General features: G+C 36.1%; 1 protein-coding gene across 1 annotated transcript in view; it reads right to left on the reverse strand.

Moving 5' to 3' along the window:
• Window positions 1-17,107, reverse strand: part of LOC106879200 (forkhead box protein N3) — a 383,457-nt gene that overhangs the window by 18,436 nt on the left and 347,914 nt on the right. The window contains exons 5-7 of the mRNA XM_052966714.1: window positions 7,174-7,232; window positions 3,162-3,212; window positions 669-725 (exon numbers count right to left, since the gene is read on the reverse strand). Coding sequence (XP_052822674.1) covers window positions 669-725; window positions 3,162-3,212; window positions 7,174-7,232 — 167 coding nt within the window. The remainder of the gene's footprint in view (window positions 1-668; window positions 726-3,161; window positions 3,213-7,173; window positions 7,233-17,107) is intronic.

The raw sequence follows: 17,107 nt of genomic DNA on the forward strand, positions 1-17,107 counted from the left end.
TACTTGTTTCAGTCATTTGACTGCAGCCATGCTGGAGCACCGCCTTTAGTCAAGCAATTCGACCCCAGGACTTATTCTTTGTAAGCCTAGTACTTATTCTATCGGTCTCTTTTTGCCGAACCGCTAAGTTACGGGGACATAAACACACCAACATCGGCTGTCAAGTGATGTTGGCAAAACACACACACACACATATATATATATATATATATACACACACACACACACATATACGACGGGCTTCTTTCAGTGTCCGTCTACCAAATCCACTCACAAGGCTTTGGTCGGCCCGAGGCTATAGTAGAAAACACTTGTCCAGAGTGTCATGCAATAGGACTGAACCAGAAACCATGTGGTTGGGAAGCAAGCTTCTTACCACACAGCCACTCCTGCACCTATTAATTGAAAAAAAGTCCAGCTAAACAGTGATTTGTGCGAAGTTGCAGAATGAAATACTGGCCTCAAAAACACGTAAGAGACAGCATCAGGAAAAGTATTTGTCTGTAAAATACAGCAATAACAAACACCATTCCACCCATGCCAGCATGGTTAAAGAATGAACATAAAAACATAAAAGCAATGATGATGAATGATCGGTTACTTATATACATAAATCTGGTCTTTGTTCAAAGGGTTATGTTTTTTTTATTGGTCTTTGAAGTACTTACGTTTATTAAGTCCTTTCATAGACATCAAGGTATATGCCACATCATGGATGTCAGAATCTGTAAAACATAAATAATAAAAGTAAAACGACAGTGATAATATTAACAAAATAACTACAAATTTACTTATACTATTACTACTACTACTACTACTAATAATAATAATAATAATAATAATAATAATAATAATCCTCTCTACTATAGGCACAAGGCCTGAAATTTTGGGGGAGGGAACTAGCTGATTGCATCAACCTGTGTTTCACTGGTACTTAATTTATTGACCCCAAAAGGACGAAAGGCAAAGTTGACAACGGCAGAATTTGCACTCAGAACATAGCGATGGATGAAATACCACTAAGCATTTTGTCCAGCATGCTAACAATTCTGCCAGCTCACCGCCTTAATAATAATAATAATAATAATAATAATAATAATAATAATAATAATAATAATAATAATAATAATAATAATAATAATCCTTTCTACTATCAGCACAGGGCCTGGATTTTGTGGGGAGGGGGACTATTGATTACATCAACCCATGTTTCGCTGGTACTTAATTTATCAACCCCAAAAGGATGAAACGTAAAGTCGACACTAGCAGAATTTCAACTCAGAATATAGCAGCAGACGAAATACCACTAAGCATTTTGTCCAGCGTGCTGACGATTTGGCCGGCTCATCACCTTAATAATAATAATAATCTCAACTGGTGTTTGTTTTCATCAGCCCTGAAAGGATGAACAGCTGAGTTGGACTTCAGCAGAATCTGAACTCAGACACGAAGATGGACAAAATGCATTTTGTCTCGCAAGCTGATAATTCTGCCAGCCGTTGTCTTCATATTATTATTATTATCATTATTAAGTTGCAAAACTGGAAGCGTGGATGGTACCACTCTCAGTGTAGACCTGTAAGTTGGAAGAAAGAAAGTGCAGTGGGTTCTCATCCTTGGTACCCGGGGTGATTTCGGATGGTAGGGTTCCTTGATTATCCCTAGAGATCCTCTTGGATCAGGGGGAACCCATTACAATCACTTCTTTCTTTTTTCCCCCCTCTTTTTCTAGTTTCATATAAAACCCATGCACACACGCACACATTGGGCTTCTTTCAGTCTACCAAACTCACTCACATGGCTTTGGTTGGTCCAGGGCCATAATAATAGAAGACACTTGCCCAAGGCATCACACAGTGGGACTGAACCTGAAACCATATGGTTGGGAAGTAAACTTCTTAACCACACTACTATGCCAGTACCAAGCAATCTACATCACTCTGATTTTACCTAATTATCGTTAAGAACACACACATTTATGGACTACTCAACTTCTTGCATGCTAATTCAATGAGCATGTAGTTCATTTGATCAAACAGCTGAATACACATCAGTGAAACCGACAAAGATTCATTTACTTCATTACTATCTTCATATGGAATTTCAGTAAACTTAAAGCATGATTCTATCACTACCTTTCTCTGTATCTCCAAAATGTATCACATACAGATAGAGAGAGATCAAGAACTAACTAAGTATATTTTATAATGATATTCGTGCAGGCACAAACGTTTAAATTGTTTATTTGATTGAACAGTAGATTGGTTTCAGTAATGAGATATTTAGTTTTTCATTTTGCTGTGTGTGCACGTGCGTGCATGCATGTGTGTGTGTGTGTGTGTGTGTTTTTAATTTCATTTTTCCTTTCTAAATATTAAATTTATAATTAACTTTTGTTCAGCCCTATATCAGCCCTGATTAAAAGTATTCCTGTTTTGGCCAGCCTCTCTTTTTATGTATATATCTAGAACTTGAAGCCTGGGATCGCACCAAGTGGTGGCATTCCACCATCATCAGAACCAAAATCTTAGAAGCCACCAGTAGAGAAATGGAAGAAATCAAATGACAGGGAAGAGAGACTTGACAAAATCAACCTCATCCTCCACCAGCATTACCACGCAGTGAATGCCATCAACTCTACTATGCAAGAATTGGTCTACAGAGTCATCAATGCCATCACCATAAAGGAAAGCATTCAGCAAAAAAGCTAAATCCTCAGATACAAGATAAATCCAACAATGATGAGAACTACACAATTCAATGCAGTCTCCTTGTTGTAAGAGAGTGTGGTAGATGTGATGGGAAGGAAAAATTGCTTGCTATTTTTATCAGGTTATGAAACAACTTAGAGACACCCTCAATTTATTAGCTTAGTTGCAAATAAATCTCCAGTGATGCCTCTACTAGCTGACTACTAATGAGACTCACTTTCATCATTTCATATTCACTAAAATTCAATCAAATCTACACATATGTTATTTACACAACTCTACCACTACTTTCCTTTCATCATTCTTTATACATTACTATTCAACTGTTTCTTAATTCAGTATCTTCACTCATGTATCGTATTCCTTTCAATTTAGTCAGCATCTAAAACTCTCTCATTCATTCACTCACTCACTCACCCAGTTATAATAATGCATGATAGTTAGACTCACCTGTATCACAGCCAGACTGAGCTAACCTTTTGCTTAAAAATGGGAAGAGATCTGGAAGAAACAAAAAGATATTTTTTCAAATTTAAAAACTTAAACGGATTTATTTACACGTCAATATCATTGCCATTATCAATCAACATCATTTTTACCACAACCATTCTAAGAATACTTTCATTACCATTTCATCATCATTGATTTTACATCCATTATTTCTACTAACAAAGGTTGGCCTAGCTTGCAGTACAGTAGTGTTTTACACATCCTCACTAAATGTTTGCAGCACAATTACTATGACAACACTGCTCTTTCAATGCAGTTCAATTCTTTTCTTTCTTAGTGACGTTAATGCTTCAAAATGTGTTGGAATTTCACACCTAGACATCCTCTATATCAACTTCTCCAATGGCACAGACAGATGCATTTATGAAGGACACCAGTGCTGAAGAAATTACTTTCCTGTTCCAGAACGTTCTCACTTCCTTTTCTCTCTCTTTTAATTGTTCATTCTCAATAAATCCAAAAGGAATTTATGATAAATGTTAGTTTTACATGAGTCCATCTCTACATCAGTGGTCCTCAACTGGGCTTCCAAAAGACCCTTGATTGTCCTTTATGTGTAATGAGTTGCTTACACAAAATATTTTAATTACTAAGACAATTTCTAATAATATTTAATTATAAAAATACAGTAGGGTCTTTTTTTTATATACATATAGAGTGACTATACACTTGCACACATATACAATACACTCATAAAGAGCCCCTTCGGTCATGATTGCACCTAGAAAGTTCCCTTCTGAGACAAGTCTGTGCAAGGTTGTTTATGGAAGACCAGCAGTTACACATGCATACCAGCCTCCCCACCCCACGCCACCGGTGTTATCCAAGGGTAAGTTAAAATCTGATATGGCTTGGCACCAGGGACATCACTACTTATTTCTACAGCTGAGTGAACTAGAGCAACATGAAGTAAAGCATCTTGCTCAAGAACACAACACAGCCCAGTCCAGGAATCGAACTCACTGCCTCCTGATTGTGACCCCAATGCTCTAACCACTGAGCCATACATACAAATACACATAAAGCAATTACAACATGGAAGAGACCTGTATGAGCCATTCAAAAACACACAAAAACTTGTCTTCACTGAAACATTTATTATTTGGTGTCAAAATTTTCATTGTGCTTAACTGCATCCCCGACGCAAACCAGTTGTAATGGAACTGAGCCAATGGCTAGGACACAGCTGTTGTGATGAAAACTTTGGCACTAAATAATAAACATTTAATTAACATTAACAGTTTTTGTGTGCTTTTGAATGGATAACAATGTTTTCCATGCTTTAGTTCCAACACACGATTTCAGATGAACTCACTTGCTAAACAGGTACATCTTTACAAATATATATATATATATATATATATATATATATATATATATATATATATATATATATATATATATAAACACACATACATGCACAACCATCCAAATTGAGGGAATGGTGTAGGTAAAATCCAGATTACATATGTTTCCTAGCTAGCAGATCTTCTGATGTAGTAATTACTTCAACAAGGGGTGCTCAGCTATCTGCTCATTGAGCTAAAGATACCTTAATTATATGAAGATTACATTGTCGTTAAGGAATCCCAAATTAAAATCATATCTTCAGTAAGTTAACTTGGGATTTCTTAATGACAATGTAATCTTCGTATAATTAAGGTGTCTTCTGCCTGATGAGTAGGTAGCCGTGGACCCTTCATTAAGTAACTATTACATCAGAGTATTTGCTGGCTAGGAAACATATGTAGCCTGGATTTTACCTGCTCCACTACCTTGATTTGCATTAAGATTTTTTTTTAAATTTTATTTTAAACATTTTAAAACAGACAGGTCTCTTATCATAAAATAGAGATTGGTATTGCCAGGGTTAAAGAAAACCATCAAAGTGCAAACAATTTTTCCATTAACTCTAATTAGATTAAGATTAATCTCTTCTTTGTAAACTGATCTTAATCTTTTGTTTAATTAATGGAGTCATCATCATCATCATCATCGTTGATGATGATGATGATGATGATGACCCCATTAATTAAAATGTTTTAATGTTGTTAAAAATAGACATAGCAAAGCATAGTAATGTGGTTAAGAAGTGTACTTGGAAATTGACATACTTCTAAGTTGGATCATACTGTATGAAACTTGAGCAACAGTTTTCTATAGCTTCAGTACACATCAAGCTTCCCCAGTGAAATTGAGTTGTGGTGAAACCAATGCTAGATTCTACCATTCTTGAAGGGTAGCACTTAATCTTTCACTTGGCATAACACTAATGGTCCTTATTTGACTATATATATATAGCAGAGTCCACTTTGTTGCCAGCATCTAATCCTGATCTCTAGCCTATTGATGGATGTGTTGCTTGCTACTACAGTGACCCATAACTTACAGAGTCTTTCTCCTTTTCTCAGAGATGAATGAAATAAATAATTCCTTACTTGAACAATAAGGATATCCAGCTGTAAAACAATTGTGTCAATAATGTGTACTCATCTAACCCATGCTAACATATGGAGAAGAAGAAAAAATGGATGCAAAACAAATGAAGGAAATATAAACATTGATCTTTTTATGCATGCATGAGTGTGGTGGTTTATTTGTTAGTGTAACTGATCTTACAGCTGGATGCCTTCACTGCTGCAAACAACTCAACTGTCAAATAAGACCTCCTCACTCTTTTTACCTGGTGTGTGTGCATGTGAAGTAGTAAGTCAAGCGAAGACAAGACAAAGACAGTTAAGTGCCTTGCTCTCAGATCCAACACAATGAACATATCAAGTCCTAAACTTGTGACAATGTGGCTAATAGTCCAGCACCTTCAAAACTGCTGCACATCACAATCTAAAAGACAAATTATTTCTCTCATAACTGTTATTATGATATAGTAAAATCCATCTGCCTGTCTGTGACATAACTTCAGGCTTGGTTTACAATCCTCACTCTCTCTTTCGTTCTCTCCCCATGCAATGAATACACTCAGACACACAAACATATTTATATATATATATATATATCAACAAAATTGCTTAAGACATTAAGCTATCATTTGTGAAAATAAAAAAATTTCTTTTTTTAAAAAGAGTAATGGAAAGAAAAACTAAAGAATATTCATTTTCCTATGTTAAATTTGAATATGTTACTTTCTTTACAATACAACTAACGTTTACATATGGTCGGTTGTATGATGTTCTCAGTAGAGCTGGAGGGGGGGAATCCATCAGAGAAAAAGATCTTTGCTGGTCAAAGTCAGTTTACCCATACCAAGGGGATCTCACAGGCATCCCAATCCTGAAAATGTTAAATTCACTAAAAATATTGTATACACAGACATCAACTGTCAAAATTTCCTGTCTGTTGTTTGTTGTATACAGTGCTGTATATAGATATTTATATACATTTGAAAGAATCTATTTCTGCATGCTGTTAGTGTTTACTACCCCCAGTGCACTTGCAGCATATGAAATCTACCTTCTCTGTTAGCCTGTCTTTGATCTCACTACATTTTTTGCATCATCACCATCATTGTTTAATGTCTGCCTTCCATGCTGGCAAGGGTTGGACAGTACGACATGAAACAGGCCAGCTGAGAACTGTCCAGACCCTAATTGTCTGTTGTTGCATGGTTTCTATGGCTGGATACCATTCCATTCCTAACACCAACCACTTAACAGAGTGCGCCAGGTGCTTTTTACATGCCACCAGCATGGAGATCTATGTCCATAGAATTATACATGTTCACCTTACGAAATTCCCTGTTGGTTGTTTTTTGTATATAATATATATTTTTATCTATTGAAGGTTTCTTTTATTTCAATATTGCTTTCCCATCTTTTACTTAATCTTTTGTTGAATATATATATATCTATATTTCAATGAAACAAAGTATCACTTATTCTGGGCATAAAACAATACGTCATGCACTAGTTAAAATAGAAAGAACTTGCACACTTACGAGAAAGTGAAAGGCTGTTAGGGCTAAATTTGGGGGCCAGTGGCACAGGTTTCACATTGCTGCAATGAGAAAAATTAAAACAATGTTAGTTATAAAAGCATAAAAAAAAATAACCGACAAAAAGGAAAAAGTGTTAATTATTACTTCTAATATAGACATGAAAGGGAGGGAATAATTAATAAGAATGACAACAATCCTTCCCCCGGACTGTCACTAGTACTTATTTTATTGACTGCAGAAGGATGAAAGTTAATGTTCCCTGACTGAGACCATATTTGAACCCAGAATGTGAAGAAATACACAGAATTAAATCTTGCAAGCATTTTGTCAAAAAAACAACAATAATCATTTGTAATGCATTTACAAGGCCTACAATTTTGAGAGAAAGGGTTGGCCAATTAAGTTGATGACAGTAAGTAACTACAGTTGCTTTAATTAGGGTCTTCAACACTCAATGTCCATGTCACACTGCCATGCAGGAATGCACTTTGCACACAAACACATACAACCTACACTTGACCTTGAGGGATAAGCCCTTTCCTGCCAGCAGAAGTAATAGTGCTCTGAACATTGACTAGGCCATTCTTATTCAAGTTACCACATTTTTAGAATAATCACCTCCACTGCTAATTTGGTTAACCAAGGAGCAAGATCTATCAACTACTACTAGGGAGCTGTCTGGGTATTTCAGAAACTCTATTATTGCATACTCTTAGTGTTTACTACCCCAGTGCACCTGTTGCATATGAGCCTACCTTTTTTGTAAGCTTACCTTTGACCCCTCTACATCTTTTGTACGTTCATTTGACTACACAGGTACACCATGCAGAATTTCTACCTGCTCCTTTACTGATGGAAAAGCTTGGCCATTTCCCTGATGTTATAAGTGTTCTGTCATTCTTCCTATTTACAAAAACTGTCGTTTTCACTAAGTTTATTTTAAGGCCCTTCAATTCCAGATTTTGCGCTTCCCTATCTGAAATTTCAGTTTCAAACTTCAGAATTTGCTACAAGAGCTAAGTGTAGAGTATACAAAAGTTCCCAAGGGGAACCAATTTTAAATCATTTTATAATGCTTGAAGGATTATAACTAAGGGGGCTGAGAACTGGGTCCTGATGTCCCCTCACCTGCACACTAAATTCATTGTTGAACACTCTTTCATACATAGCTTGTATGGCCTTCACAAGCCATTCACCTATTTCTAGCAACCAGTAAATCGATCAATTAATTGCAGTCCTTGACGAGTACTCATGCATTCCACACATATTAATCTTCAGACTTATATCTATGTAAACACCAACATTAGTTTGTCTTTTATTAATCTGTCTTTATCACACTGCTAATTGTGTCAGACTTGATAAACACCTTCTTCCTCATTAATTCTATACAATCCTGTTGTTGATTAGCTCTAAGTCATCTCCCATCAAGAAAATCAAGCATCAAAAGTAATTCAACCATAAGAATCTTGCATCCCCGCCACCCCCAGATAATACCGAGACCTAGGTTAACAAAGGCAGAAAATTTATCGTCTTTTTATCCCAGGAAGAGAATATCTAGTACTCCATTATCCAATGTGTCATTTTTTTTTAAAGATGATAAGGTTTGCATCAATGAAGATTTGACTGCTATTTCTAGCAGACCAAGTGACAACATAAGGGTTCCCTCCACACACTTATGGTAAACAGGTAGGCTGTCAAAAGCCACATACCTGAAACACTTCGGAAATGTGAGAAGAGGGTGGAGATGGGGGGGGGGATATATAACATGAGAATGATACTGTTGAGAAAGGTGGTGGTGGTGATGGCGCTACTGTTTCTTAGCTGTGACATACTCAATTGTACTATATGTGCCAACTCCATTTTCAATGAAGATAATGAGGTCACTGACAACAGCATTAATTGATGCTGCCATTTGTAGTTTGTCAACTTCATTAGGATCATCCTTAACAGCAGCAGCAGCATTTATAGTGGAACAGTTAATTAGTGACAGTATATTGTTCTTGTTCAACCCGAGGTCAAGAACTGTTTGATTGGGCCTATGATCAGTGGCATTCCAGCCATGACTCTCTGGTCTGTTTTTTTTTGTTTTTTTTAAAGAGAATGCATTATCTAACAGGCAACGTGTCCTTCAATCTATTAAGATAAAAGAGTGTAAATTAAAGAAGATTTGGGTACTACAAGATGTAGCAACTATACAAAGCACTCTTCTTGACTTGGTGTTGTAGTAGTAGTAGCAGTAGTAACAGTTGTTGACTGGTAATCAACAAGGTTTGCTTTCTCTATTGTCAATAGTATCAACAACACAGATTACAATGGAAGTGACAAAATGAGGAGGTGGAGAAAGAAGAGGTCGTCTAATTCATTAACCAGCAAGAAAGTCTTCTAATTTGTTAATTGGCAAAGAGGTTTCTAACCTGTTAATCAGTGTTCAATTGTTTCTGTGATTTCACCTTAAACAACTAAAAACTTCCACACAGGCGCAGGAGTGGCTGTGTGGTAAGTAGCATGCTTATGATCCACATGGTTCCGGGTTCAGTCCCACTGCGTGGCACCTTGGGGCAAGTGTCTTCTACTATAGCCTTCTGCCGACCAAAGCCTTGTGAGTGGATTTGGTGGACGGAAACTGAAAGAAGCCCTTCATACATGTGTGTGTGTGTGTGTGTGTGTGTGAGTGTGTGTGTGTGTGTGTGTTTGCCACCCACCCCACCCCCATCGCTTAACAACCGATGCTGGTGTGTTTACGTCCCCGTAACTTAGCGGTTCGGCAAAAGAGACCGACAGAATAAATACTAGGCTTACAAAGAATAAGTCCTGGGGTTGATTAGCTCGACTAAAAAGGTAAGTGCTCCAGCATGGCCACAGTCAAATGACTGAAAAAAGTAAAAGAGTAGAAGAGTATCTAAATATCAATACAACAACCAGTACCAACAGCACACAAAACAGCATCAACACTACCTTAATGTGTGTGCATGCATGCATATATGTGTACTTTAATATCAAACAGTGAGAATGAGTGCTTAATGCTATATTGGTGGATGAATATTCCTTATTTGTGGGTCAACAAGGCTACCAATGGTTTCATGTAGAGAGGAATCTTTCAACAGGTGTAGCTTTTTGTGTAATCTCATCCAAAATGGAGATGAGTACCAATATTCCCATGTCGCAGGCTTGATAATTGTTAAGAGATTCATCTTTACATGAAACCATTAGTAGTTGCATTAACACATAAATAAAATACACACACACATGCATACATATATGAATGATATATGTGAGAGCAGGGCTGTTAATCAATATGTCTCCCACAGAAAACAAAGACTGAGTCACTGAAAGCTTTCTGCAAACAAAAGAGCTTTGTTATAATTATAAGCTGTGAGCTATATAGAACACCACAGCTTTAACCCTTAAGCATTCAAGTGCAATGCTTATTTATTTATTCATGTTGTTTTGAATTAATCATGCATTGTCTTGCAGCATTGAGATTTCAGTGATGTGATTGTTTATTTTTAGAATGGCATTGTAAGGTAAGCGTGAAAGGCTGGATCCATTCAGTTTAAATGCAAAATAGGTAGGATATTTTGGGCTGGATATAGCTGGTTTAAATGCTAAAGGGTGAAGCCCAGAAATCTCATGTTACTTATATATGTTACAACAATGTGTTTCAGTTTATTTTGGCTGTAAAATCCTACCTGTTCACATACCTCAGCTTCAGTCATAGCTGCCCATGCTAGGATCAAATGGATTGCTGTTTCCTCCCCTTCCCCACAGATGTGGAACGCTTGTTTCAAGACAAATGCTTCTTAGCATGAATTATTACTGCATTCTGTTCTATTTTGACCTAGCTGCCATAAACATTGCCTAAAATGTTCATTTCCTTGTAAATGTCTAAATTTGGTTTCCTATATGAGACAAAAGTGAAAAACAACAGCCTATTAAATGTGGCCATGCTGTAGCACCACCTTGAGAAATTGTAGTTGGAAAAATTGAACCCAGGATTTATTTTTTTTAAAGCCTAGTACTTATTCTATCAGTCTCTTTTGCTGAACCACTATGTAATTGGAATATGGGCAGCAGGTTGAACAAGTGCACCTGTACAGTCATTTGTTTATATGTCCTAGTCTTTTTTATGCAAGTATGAGCTACATAAGTATATTATCGAGGCATTGTTTTAAAACTGGATACCCTTCCTGTTGATAACCCCTATCTGTTTTTTCAAGTGAAGGATATCAAATTCCACACATGCTTGAAGATGCAAAGCCAGTAGATAACCAACTGACAAGGAAATGACAACAATGACACCAGCCGTCACAAAGCAATTTGGGGGGAAGCACAAATAATAACAAACACACAGATGCACATGCATCACATATAAACATTACATATCTTACATAAAATCAAAAATCAGTTCATGGAAAGTGATTTTTGGGGGGAGATGTGGCAGTTAACTTTTGCAGGTTAAGCAATTTCATAAATACTTCTGTATTAAGGGCAAAGTTAGCGGTGATGAAGGTGGAAGAGTTATGTAAAGAGAAGAGCAAGGAAGAAACAGCTTGATGCGTAGGAGACTAATGAAGAGATGTAAAAGGAGAGCAGTGAGAAGGGAAGAAGACAGTAAAAAACAACTTTCTTGTATTGGATTTATACACAAACTAAGAAGAACTGTAGAAGTCAAAATGACATCCATCACAGACAGGAATTTCAGAGCAGAAGAAGCCACACAACAGAGATGGTGTGTGTGTGTGTGTGTGTGTGTGTGTGTGTGTGGCTACTTTTAGATTAAAAAAAAAGTATTCCAACTATATGATGAAAATAGGAAAAGCTCTTTGATAAAAACAGGGGAAGCTTTTGAAATGTGTGATAAAAAAAAAGTTAATGTGTGTGTTGTGCATGCACCTTTTAAGAGAGAGAGAGAGAGAGACAGTGTGTGTGTGTGTGTGTGTGTGTGTGATAGACAGAAAGTGAATATGTCACCATACTCAAATAGTGAAGTCAGTCTGTCTTTGTAAGCCATTGCAGTATTTTTCAATATGTGTGTGTGTAAACACACCATTTCAAAAGATGTATACAAGTAATTACAAATGCATACTCCTTTGAGAGAATGTGCATGTTGCTGGGCACTTGCACATGAATGATGCATGTGTGTATGTACGCAGATATACATTTGGGTGTTTTTAAATATTTTGAATGCATTAATCCAAAGCGAAATTATACACACACAGGTATGTGAATGATGCATTTACTGCATGTATGTGCATTTACATTGCACACGTACATACCCTTCATATATACTGAATGACTGCTGGGTAGGTAGGAAATTACAAACTGCACCACAAAGCCTGTATATGTGTGTTTGGTGCACAACACGCAATGAGAAATCCCGAAAGTTAACCAAAAAAATACGTTACACTTGAAGGAGACAAAAATATAATAATGTAGTGAACCACAATATAACAAATAATAAGAAATGAATAGCTACAAATTTTGAATACTATAAAATAAAATGATATACATCAATATAAAATACAATATGAAAATAAGAATAAAAAATAACATGCAATAATATAAAATTCAACGTAGAATACAATAAATTGAAACACAAAGTAGAATACAATAAAACAAAATTGGAATATGGTAAAATAAATAGGATATGAGGAGAGGAAATGAAATAAACAAAGTTGGTGAATATGATTTAAGAAACAAACAATTCTTTGTTTTCAAATGTTGTATTCTCTTGCATATTGTTATAATGACTTGTGAGTGTGTTTGTGTAAGACAGGAGGGATATTATCTGACAAAGCAGAAATGGTAATCTCCAGCAGAGAACAGCAAGAACAAGAATACTGCAAGATAGCTTAAAGAAAATAATTAAAAAGTCAAATTCTTCAGTAAATGAAAAGTCACTGAATTAAGGTCAAACATCTTTGTTTATATTTATTTCATGTCGCCGTTGAAGAATAACATTGTTAGTTACTGGTTTCCAGCAAACCAACCACTGGTTCATTGCATTTCTGATGGTGAGAGTGACAAAAGAGTGTCTGTAATTCACTGCAGAACAAATATCACAAAGAACTGTTGGAACGGCACCAGTTTTTTAGTATTTTTGGTGATGCCTCCATCCATCCATTCATCCTTCACCAGCAATGTTGCCTCCAATTTTTTTTTATGTGGGTGTGCACAAAGATTTGCTTGTGCGCAAAATACATCTTTCTTTGCAAAATATGTATGCATCCATGTGAGCAACCATCTTCAATTAAAAGAATTTGGTTTCATCATATAAAAACCTTGTTTGTCTGTGCCAACTTCTACCTGTGTCTTCTAATTTTTGTGTTTATGTATAATTTGTATAAGGTGTGTGCACAATTGCACAGATTAGAAGGATAATTGTTCACCAACATACATTAGTGAAAAATATACATGTACATATAAGTGTGATTATGCGATAAAACACTTGCTTCTCAACCACATGGTTCCAGGTTCAGTCCCACTGCATAGCACCTTGTACTTTAATCTGCTTTGAGTTCCACTGTTAAAACCAAATTATTTCATGTCACTCAAAGTTTCTAAATTCTTACAACATAAACATACACTCACACTTCCACGTATATGAAAGGATTGATGATAATATATTTACAAAGTACTCAACGCATAAAGTATGGTGTGTGTATTTTATTAGAAACTGGAGATTCTTAAATCATAACTCTGGGTTTCATGTTGTCAATTTTTTAAACAACTGAAGTAGGGAACCAACCTCAATATTTCAGCAAAAGGCAGTGAGCTGACAGAATCCTTGGCATGCCAGGAAATGCGTAATAGTATTTTGTCCCTTTTTTTGTTCTGAGCTCAAATTCCACCAAGGTCAACTTTGCTTTCCATCATTTCAGAGTTGATAAAATAAGTACCAATTGAGCATTGAAGCTGACATAATCAACAAAACCTATCCCATGAACTTATTGGCCTTGAGTGAAAATGTGAAACCAATATTTCAGCAAAATTATTCACAACAATATGTAGCAAGTCTACACTTTGATTTGAATCTGCGACTTGTTTTTGATTGGGAAATTCTTTGTAAAGCAACAAGAATTTTGGCAGAGTGAGTAATCACATCAGTAAAATTCTAGCCAATAAAAGCATATGCAAATAACTACCAGATTTGAGTTATGATGTCACCACAGATCTGTCCAATCAGATAGGAAGAGAAAGGCAGACAGAAGATAGGGAAGAGAACAGCGGACGGGTACAGTCAGGCATTAAATTAAACAATGTTCAAATTCACCTGTTATTTGACAACCAGAATAGTCGACATAAAGAGTCAACAACAAAAATGACTGAAACTGCTACTAACTGAAGAATTTTATTACAGCAGAGGACACTTGCATTCATTCACTCATGCAGCCACACATATCTATAGAACCTGTTCAACCAAGCCTCTCCATGAAAAGAACATTCTGTCATTCCTACACTGGACTGATTATTCCAATACAATCTCTCAAAAACATGATGAATTGAAAACAAAAGACTTCTCTCATCCATACATATCTTATTGCAACCCTGGTTTAACATCAAATACAAAGAGATTTGATAGGTTGCCAGATGTAAAAAAACTTTGGGAATGAATCACACATTCATCTATTCATGTATAAGAGAACATTTTAGGTTTTGTTTTTTTTCTTTTTTTTATAGCTTTAGTATCATATGTACAAACTACACATAACAAAGACATCAGCTATTGTGAATGAAAATTTTGTGTTGATGAATAAATTAATGTTGCCCTTTACATTCACTCCCCGTGTCTCCTCTCACTCATCATCACATCATTCTTTTTTGAAAAAAATTCAAACATACACAAGTACACATCAAGTTTTATGATATATAATGGAATACTACCAACATCAGTTGGTGTCTATATAATTCCTGCTTGATACATATCCATAGAAAAGATGTAATAAAATTGCTCTTTTACAAAACTTCTCAAGCAAACTGCTTTTAGTATTAAAGCAGGAATATATAAGAGAACTTATGATAAACATTATTTTGCATGCTTATTTAGCCAGTAATTGAAACAAATAATAAAAGTAATATGTATTTTAATAATTAAAATATTAACAAAGTATTCTTTCACTACATATACTATTTTGAATAGAATATTTTTGGGAAGCCCATATAAACAAAAGTATTTCTTATAATGAGAATTATCTACCCTTTCTTGCACTTCTATTTCGAAAACAGTTTTACAGGCAGAATCTGTAATAGAATTGTAATAAAATTTGGTTGAGCACTGTAAACTCATGGTTAGTTCTCAATGAACAGAGCTTATAACATCTCTTATAATTCATGGTTGCAGCCATCTGCATCTCACTAAACGGTCACCAATAGGCCAACAAAGGAACTTAACCTGTTAGCAATAGCGGATGAATAGTCTTTCAAATTACAACATACTGTCTCCAAAGAAAAAGGGGATGCTGGTTAATGTGATATTGGATGTACAATATTTGAAGAAAGAAAAGAGGGGGGGGGGGGCTGTACAGATTTTATGGCTATTTAATCAAGATTGATCTGAGGTTCAACAGCAACTAGTAAGCTATGGTGTTATAGTACTCAAGCTTGATAAAAAAAATTCACTGGTGTAGGTGTGTGTGTGTCATTCGGTCATTTGTGTTATGTTTATCTATCTATCTTAGGATGAGATGATCAAATATATTTACACATTACTGTTTTAAAACAGATGCTGCTAACCCTTACCTATTTTTCAAGAAAGGAGTTGTTGTTGTTGTTGTTGTTGTTGTTGTTGTTGTTATTATTATTATTATTATTATTATTGAGCTCGCGAGCTGGCAGAGCCATTACCATATCTGGCAAAAATGCACAGCGACATTTTGTCTGTCTTCATGCTCTGAGTTCAAATTTTGTGAAGTCCCCCCTCCCTTCAGCCTTTTGGTTAATAAAAAAAAGTGCCAGCTGAGCACTAGGGTTGATGTACTCAACTTAACCTCTCTCCTGAACTTGCTGGCATTGTGCTAAAACCTGAGAGCTCTTGTTATTACTAAAACGGTTAGCTGGCAGAACCATTAGCTTGCCAGGTAAAATGCTGCTAAGCATTTTGTCAGTCTTTGCATTCTGAGTTCAAATCCCATCGAAGTCAACTTTGCCTTTCATTCTTTCAGCATCAATGAAGTAAATACAAGTTGTACACTGGGGTCAATATAATCAACTAACCCCTTCCCCATGGATTTCAGGTCTTGTACCAATGGTAAAAAGTATCATTATCATTATCATCTCTGCCTTAGTGAAGGCGGAGATATTGTTTTCAGTCACGTTTGTTTGTTTGTCTGTAGACAAGGTATCTCAAGAACCGCTAGAAGGATTCACATGAAACTTTCAGGGACGTTTGGCCTCATGACTGGCACAAACTGATTAGATTCTGGGATCGATGAGGTCCCAGACAAGGATTCTGGGTTATTTTTGCTGTTTTTTTATACTTAATTTTTGAGAGCAGTCCGGTTCATTTTTAGTATTTTCGTTTGTGAGAACAGTCGAGTTTATTTCAGATATTCTCATTTTAAAAATCATCCCTGGCTAATCATTGAGAGGACATTGGTCTTGCCTTGGCAGAGGTTTGTGCTCTCTGAGTACACATTATTATTATTATTATTATTATTGTCAATGTGAATACCCGTCAGAGTGTAAGTATCTTGAGAGAAAAGCTGAACATTAGAAGCATCAGTTGTGGCGTGCAAGAGAGACGATTGCGCTGGTATGGACATGTGGTGAGAATGGAGGAGGATAGCTGCGTGAAAAAGTGCCACACCCTAACAGTTGAGGGAACCCGTGGAAGAGATAGGCCCAGGAAGACCTGGGCTGAGGTGGTGAGGCAAGACCTTCGTACATTGGGCCTCACCGAGGCGATGACTACTGACCGAGACCTTTGGAAATGTGC

The sequence above is a fragment of the Octopus bimaculoides genome, chromosome 3 (genome assembly GCF_001194135.2).
Source record: "Octopus bimaculoides isolate UCB-OBI-ISO-001 chromosome 3, ASM119413v2, whole genome shotgun sequence".
Taxonomy (NCBI): domain Eukaryota; kingdom Metazoa; phylum Mollusca; class Cephalopoda; order Octopoda; family Octopodidae; genus Octopus; species Octopus bimaculoides.